Source organism: Uranotaenia lowii, chromosome 2 (assembly GCF_029784155.1).
Source record: "Uranotaenia lowii strain MFRU-FL chromosome 2, ASM2978415v1, whole genome shotgun sequence".
In the NCBI taxonomy this organism is placed as follows: domain Eukaryota; kingdom Metazoa; phylum Arthropoda; class Insecta; order Diptera; family Culicidae; genus Uranotaenia; species Uranotaenia lowii.
This window is the reverse complement of record NC_073692.1, coordinates 399,122,900-399,130,358: the sequence shown is the minus strand read 5'-3', so window position 1 is coordinate 399,130,358 and position 7,459 is coordinate 399,122,900. Positions and strand designations below refer to the sequence as shown.

General features: G+C 39.7%; 1 protein-coding gene across 1 annotated transcript; it reads left to right on the top strand.

Moving 5' to 3' along the window:
- The first annotated feature begins 1,633 nt into the window (after positions 1–1,633).
- On the top strand, positions 1,634–2,494 carry LOC129743322 (uncharacterized). The gene has a single exon (XM_055735307.1). It carries the CDS (start codon positions 1,634–1,636, stop codon positions 2,492–2,494), a length of 861 nt encoding a protein of 286 aa, XP_055591282.1.
- Positions 2,495–7,459: the final 4,965 nt, after the last annotated feature.

Below are 7,459 nucleotides of genomic sequence, written 5' to 3'. Positions count from 1 at the left end.
TAATTTTGAGACTTCAGATAAACTTACAAGTACTCCTCTACAGGTTTAATAAAGGAAAAATATATTGGATGATACTCCGTTTTTTTTTAAACTCGTCTAAAACAATCATCATTGTATGCAAAACACGTCTTTGCTACAGAGGACCATTTTTCATATATGACAGAGCCCCTAATCACAGCTTTCCCAAAAAAAAGAGCCAGAATCGTCCCATCATCATCATCTTCTTCTCTTTTAGTAGAAAACAGTACCCGAGATGGCACAGTCCAGATCACGATGTGAAAGAAAAATCGTCCCAATTTGTCTGGTTCGGAAAACCTCAACCGTGTTTATATGTCCGCGATAAGACAGAACGCCTCAACCTTGGAGGCACACGAAAGCCCAATGTTGTATAGGAAGGAATACCCTTCTAATCCGATCCAATGCAGTGCGCAATGGGTGGAAAGAGGAATGAAGCTTGAAGAAGACGAAAAAAAAAACGTTAAAACGGCCACGAAAATTTAACCCTGGACCCAGCAATCATAGAGATAAAATGCAAAATTGTGCTGCCAAGGATCATTTGTGATTTCAAACTTGAGGAATCAGTGGCGGAAGACCAGGAAGAAGACGATCGATGACGATACGACTTGTTGGGTGCATCCCTCAGCATCACCATCACCGGTAATTACCCAAAAGCATAACCACCACGCACCGCGAGACGACCCCAGAAGACAGACCATAAGACCATAAACTCGGAGACGTCCAGAAATCCAAAAAGCCGGAGCGTATGATAAATCAAAATTATATGCACGAAGGATGCAAAAGAGGCTGGACCCGGGAATGCATATAACAACAGCAACGAAACTTGTAAAAAGAAAAATAAAGCATCCCAAAACCATAAAACAAAACGCGATCCGGGCAAGGAATGCCTTTCATTTTTCAAATAATTCCGCAAGAGTAAGTAAGCAAGCATCCCCCCTCAACTGTCTTCCAAACTACGTAACAAATCTGAAACGAACCGGGGAAGGTGGAAGGGACAACATTTAAGTAGTCGAGTGGGTTGAGCGGCTCCGGAATATGTAAAACAACTCCCCGAGAGATTGCGGAGAAAGATTATCGCGAAAGAAATGCGCAACCGACCAAACCGCAAGTGGACGACACAGTAACACGTGTTTTGCTTGTTCTTCTTTTTATTCTTCCTGGCTAAAAAGCGCACCCTGGCTGAGGAACGATTACTGGGACATTTACAGAAGGAGCATATATCAGTTTTTTCCGGGCCAGGGTAGAGCGACCCATCACCGGGCATCATTATGTTGGACAGCCACACAACACATAAGTTTGCGATTTTGAAGTAAAAATTCTTTGATTTATGGAAGATGTTTATCAAAGCAGAAATTTTGTGGTAAGTACTTTAAAGGGAGATATATGAAAAATTCTAAATATGATACACATCCAGACTGCAGATAAAGAATTTAAATAGAAATATGAAAAGATTTCACATTTTAGTCAAGGTTGCCGAAATCACAGAAAAATCTGCAATTTCACAGAATTTTTAGCAAATTTTCATCATAGAATCTGTGTCACAGTATACAGAATTTTGAAATATTCACAGATTCCACAGAATGTTTTGAATCTTGACAATCTTGATCTGGTTTTTATGAATGATCCCGTCAACATAGATATCTCCGTTCCTCCGAGGCCTCTACTCGATGTCGACTTACATCATCCTCCTGTTTTTATGATGTTTATGTTTGAAGATGTATCGCCACCACCTATGCTGGACGAATTGGTTTTCGACTTCAGACGATGCGATTTCGACTCTCTGAATGAGTCTTTAGCTGCTGTTGATTGGCCAAGTGTTTTATATGGTTCAACCGATCATGTGGTAGAAGCTTTTTATGGAAAATTGCATGAACTATTCCGAGCTACTGTTCCTGTTAAAAAACGGCGTTCACGTATTGGAGTAAGTCAACCTTGGCTAAACCCCGAACTTCGTAACCTTCGCAATCGTTTGAGGAAAGCGAGAAAAAGGTTCCGCAACGGCCATGATATGACCGTGTCTCTTGAGGTACGTGACTTAGAGAGCGCCTACAACACATTACACGTGACAAGTTTCTGTGACTACATCAATCGCATTCAGGATAACGCTCGCACCGACCCCTTATCTTTTTGGTCACACGTTCGACAAAGAAAGGGTACTCAGAGTATACCTCAAGTGACCACATACGACGATGAAACTGCCGAAACGCCAAATGCTGTTGCAATGCAATTCTCGACATTCTTTCAGAGTGTTCTTAGCACTAACACACCACCTTTATGCGAATCATTCCTAAGTAGCTTGCCGAATCGTGACTTCAACCTTCCTCTGCTGAATTTCTCCTCAAACGACGTCTTCCGGAAGATGTCTACGTTAGATGAAACAAAAGGACCTGGACCAGATGGCATTCCTCCAATTCTGGATAAGAAATGCGCCGATCCGTTATCCGTACCAATATCGATCATCTTTAACAATCGTTAACGGAAGGTACTTTTCCCACCGCATGGAAAATCGCATCGATCACTCCAATCCTCAAATCCGGCGACGCGCATCGAGTGGAAAACTACCGAGGGATTTCGATTCTAAGCTGTTTGCCTAAGGTATTCGAGAGCCTCGTTTATGACGTACTTTATCAATCGGTGCACCACTGTATTTCTGAAGATCAACATGGATTCATGAAACGTAGATCTACGACCACCAATCTTATGACGTACGTTTCGAAGTTGGTTACTAGGCTGGATAAACGTCAACAAGTCGATGCAGTTTATGTAGACCTGAGCAAGGCTTTTGATAGAGTACCGCACAAATTTGTCATCGAACAAATGCGTCGGATAGGACTACCTGATTGGCTTTGCAAATGGATCAACTCTTATCTCGTAGACCGGACAGCTTACGTTCGACTAAACAACGTGAACTCGACGCCTTTTCGAATCACTTCTGGAGTTCCACAAGGAAGTCATCTGGGACCTTTGATTTTCGTTCTTTTTATCAACTATCTATGCGCTGTCATTGAATCGGATAAGTTGTTGTACACCGACGATCTAAAGATTTTTCGTACCATAGCTACACTAGTTGACCGCTGTGCTGGAATTAGAAAAATTGGAATTAGAAAAATTTGATAAAATTGGTAATGTTCATTGATTTTCACCAACAAAAATGTTAAAAAAAAACCCAATTTATCATGAGCGTCTAACACTTTCAAAAAATCGATTTTTTTATTTTTTTATTTTCTTATTGTAAAACATTTCAAGAATGTTGTGTCATATTTTCAAGTCAATTGAAGCAAAACTGTAGAAGTTATAGGCCTTTATCTCCTCCTATCTAATACTGCAAGAAAGCAAGAGCAGAAACTTCAAACGCGTTTTTCTCGAAAGCACATTTTTAAAGTCCGTGGACATCGTCATTTGAAAACTACTTATCCGATTCTTTTCAAATTTGGAACATATTTTCTACATATAAAATACCAGACCCCAACGTTTTTTTTTTTTTTGATTTTTTTACTTTGGAGAGATTTTACAGGTGAAAAATGGCGGATTTTTAAGTGAAAAATCGTAGTTTTTACTTCAAACAGCCACAAAAATTTCATAAAAATATGTTTAAGTTAAATAAAAACGTTGGGGTCCAGAAAAATATCCATTAAAAATATTTTGCTCTGATTTTTTGACTTCAGATGATTGTGTGCTGAGATACAGTGTCCACCGCAAATCCTGTTTTCTAAAAGGCATCCTCGAAAGTGCTCCGTCACCGGCTCATTTTTCAATATTTTTCAACGAAAAAATTACTAAATGTTCTTTTAACAATGCTTTGTATAATGCAAAAAATTTGAATACATTTGTTTGAACGATATCTCTAGAAAAAAAATCGTGAAAATGGTGTTTTTTTTATACCCGTTAGACCCTACCCCCCCTTAAAACACAGCCTCTTGTCAAGACTAAAGACCTCTCTTGTAACGATTTGAAGTCCGGGCTTTACTCGTAACTCGAAGTCCGCTCTTCGACCACAGCTGACATGTGCTCGGTCTCTATTCTAATCCATTAAAGAGATCAGACCTCTCTTCTAACGACCTAAGGTCTTGGCTCCGCCAGTGTGCCTAATCAGCAGCTTTTCCTGGACACGTGCCTGTCACAGCACACGTTTGAGACGTGAAGTCACTCTGCCCGAAAGTATTCCGTGGCGTGAATGCTTCCTCCTACGAGTTCAACTGCGGAGAAGGTATTGTATTATCCTCATAGCTTCCGTCGTAAGAGGTGCGTTCCACTCAAATATTCCGCATCAGTGGATGTACCATACACTCACAGTGGTCCGGTCTGCCTGATTCTTTTTGGACTGCAACTTTTGGACTGGCATCCCTAAGCTTTTTACCCGCCGTGAGCTGAAGCGCATCTGACGAGTCAGATAAATCTCGACAATTCGGTCATCCCGTCCGAATCGAGTGGCTCAGCCGACGGCGACTTGGAGTCACTCAACCCGAGAGTATTCCGCGACATGAACGACGAATCTTAGACAAATGAACACTACGTGCTACGGCTATGTCATCGCAGGTTTATTTTCATTTGTTGATAACCCAGGTGGTACATCTATTTTACAGATTGCATTCCAGGGCACAGCGAGCAACCGCGTCTCCGCAGTATTCTCACCTCAAGCTGTTTATTACACTTTGTCTTTAATGGTGGGAGGTCGTTTCGCGCTAGTACGCTCCAAGGCAATACTCGTTTATGAACCCACTTATCAGCAAACGACCTCATTTCAACACGACTCGATGCTAAAACGAGTTAAGATCCGACATCTCATCGTGTTGGAAGAGGTCTTTATTTTTGCGTAACTAAGGCTATGATCATTTAGTATCCGGGCAGTTACAAACAAGTGTATTTTAAAAACTATTCATTTGATCGAAAAACTTTCTATGGAGGAAATGAAGTTGTTAATATGACAATGTAAAAATATAAAAAAAAATTTATCAATGATTTCAAGAAATACTCTAACTTTTTCATAAAATCTCTTTTTTATCGTTGCACACTTTTTTCAGTCATGTATTGATTTATTTTTTTTACCACAGAAGTAAAACCTTTGCAAAATCATGATATTTTACATAAACTCACCTAGAAAAAGCAATTGGAATCTGGTTGGAACCTTTTCATGAATAGGCATCTCGAAGAATTTGATATCTTAAATCCTGTTTAAACATAAATGTTTTTGTCCATCAGAACACATCTGTCATATTGCGTTAAAACCGGATGCACAGATTGCGATCTTTGGAACTTATTAGTTATTAACTTGGTGTCTACTATTCAGGCAACACTTTTTGCCTGCCGGAAATGGATGTTTTGCATTATTTAAGGAGTCTGCATTCAGTTATCCCAAAAAACGATAAATTTTGTAACGGTCCGTAGTAGACAAAATGGTTAATATGCGTAGAATTCCAATACATAATTTGTTCATGTAGCATGTAAGCCTTACTGTGAGTTGATCCCTGTGTAAGCGAATTGGGAACGAGCCGGTAAAATAGAATTTCCACCAAAGGACTTCAGAATAACTTATCGTTATTCTGACAGTCGTCATTGGTTACCAATGGTGACTTTCCTAAGCAGTGGGGGAAATGAAGGTTTCTTGGAAAGTGAAAAAGAAAACCTGGGTCTTAGCCATTTTGGTCCTAAAGCTATTGAGTCGTGAATTTTAAAGTAAGTCGGGAAAAAGTATATTTTACAAGGCGGTATTTACTCGGTCTTCAATTATCTCTACCCGTGTGATTATTTTCTTAGTACGTGCGATAAGAATTCGGATAAAGTTACGGAACATTCGTCCAATCAGTAATTCGACTGTCGGTGGTGAAAAAAAAAACCCGTATCAAGGCCTAACGGAAATCAACCCCGGTCCGTGGAAGTTTTCGGCGGTGGCTCAGTGTGCAGGTGAAAGGACGATTTTCTCGGTAAGTGACCATTTCAATTATACTTGGTGTTACAAACTTTAAGCATTGTGTTTGCACTTTTTATGCTGCGGAATTCTACGGCTATTACCATTGCGTCTAAGTGCGTGTACCTGCACGACATACCCTCATTTCGCCAACCCCATTTTGTATAGTTTCGTTGGAATCCCACCCCTGGGAAGAAAGTCCGGGTTAAAAGCGACTTCAGCACATCAACTCCTTGAGTTGTTGGCGCTTAAGTGCTGGAAGTTCATTTGCGCAAATTTTGCTCAGAAATTTACTTTCTCATTTCACGAAGTGGTTGTAACAGTGGTTTAATAAGGGATTATCGTTTGCAGAAGTTATTTTACCATCTTATTCCAGCTTTAGATTCTGGAAAGAAACGAGACGGTACATTTGGCGCCCAATAGGTAGGCTAAGTTCTAGTTCAGTGTCAACCTTTAGCGAATTTGAAATTTTATGGCAGTTATCGGTTAAGTTGGTTTATCATATCAGTTTTGGAAGAGTCATCTATAAAATCTCCTCAATCTGTATATGCTCCCCTTTGGAGCGATACAATCGAAGAGCAGGAGTGCCCCCAGCTAGAACATACTACTGAGTTACTCCGAACTCAGTCAGTCCTCTTAAGATCGCGCGCGGGTTCGGACGGTATTGTTCTGGTTTTCGTTTGGGCAGTATTATCGTCGCTCAAAAATACTGTTGAAAATTAAAAAAAAAAACAAGTAAATTTGTGATTGTGATATTTGTGAAAATTGATGATAAATGTTCACTTGAATAGAATTGGTTTTCACGAAAACCATCACGGAAATAATAACTGTGTGAAAAGTGAAACTTGTTAGTGTTGGCAGGGTGGGCGTTATTAGTAAACAAAATTGGGGAAAGTTTAAAGTTGTTTTATGTGAATAATTTCCTCCAAGTGATCCTAAAAGCAGTTCTCAGGAAAAATATAATTATTGTGTTTTTAATATTGCCAATATTGTGCGTCGTAATATTAAGTTTTGAGCTGAAAATCAAGCGGTAGCCAGCAGAAGGTGTAAGCTTGTTGTGGTAAGTTCACTTTGATTTCATTTATTCTCATCCGCAATTACCAATATAAAGCAATTTTTTTTACCATTTACTTTTGCCGTTGTTGCAACCGCTGAGACACAATGTCTATGGTTGTAACTGATTTGTTGTCGGAGCAATTGGACTACGAATGCTCCATCAGAAAAATTTCAACTTCTTTTAATGATGGTCTTAGAATAAAGATCCTCAATCAAACTATTCTTAAGGAGCAGCGAGGAGATATTATTTCCCCAAAAGTGGGCAAATCCTTCGATCTTGAGAGAGAAGTTGAAATTTTACAGGAATACTTGGATCAGCTAATTCCCCCACTGGATGAGGCCTTGGTGCAGAAGGATATAATAAAAATTAGACCTTTTATTTCGCAGCTTTGTCACTTGGAGCAGCGTGCTTCGAGGATCGTAACTGATGATGAAAATCTCATTCGGGATAGGGAAATGATATCAATACAAATCCGTTGT

Coding starts and splice junctions, on each gene's coding strand:
- LOC129743322 (XM_055735307.1), top strand. CDS start 1,634: ATGAATGATCCCGTCAACATAGATATCTCCGTTCCTCCGAGGCCTCTA.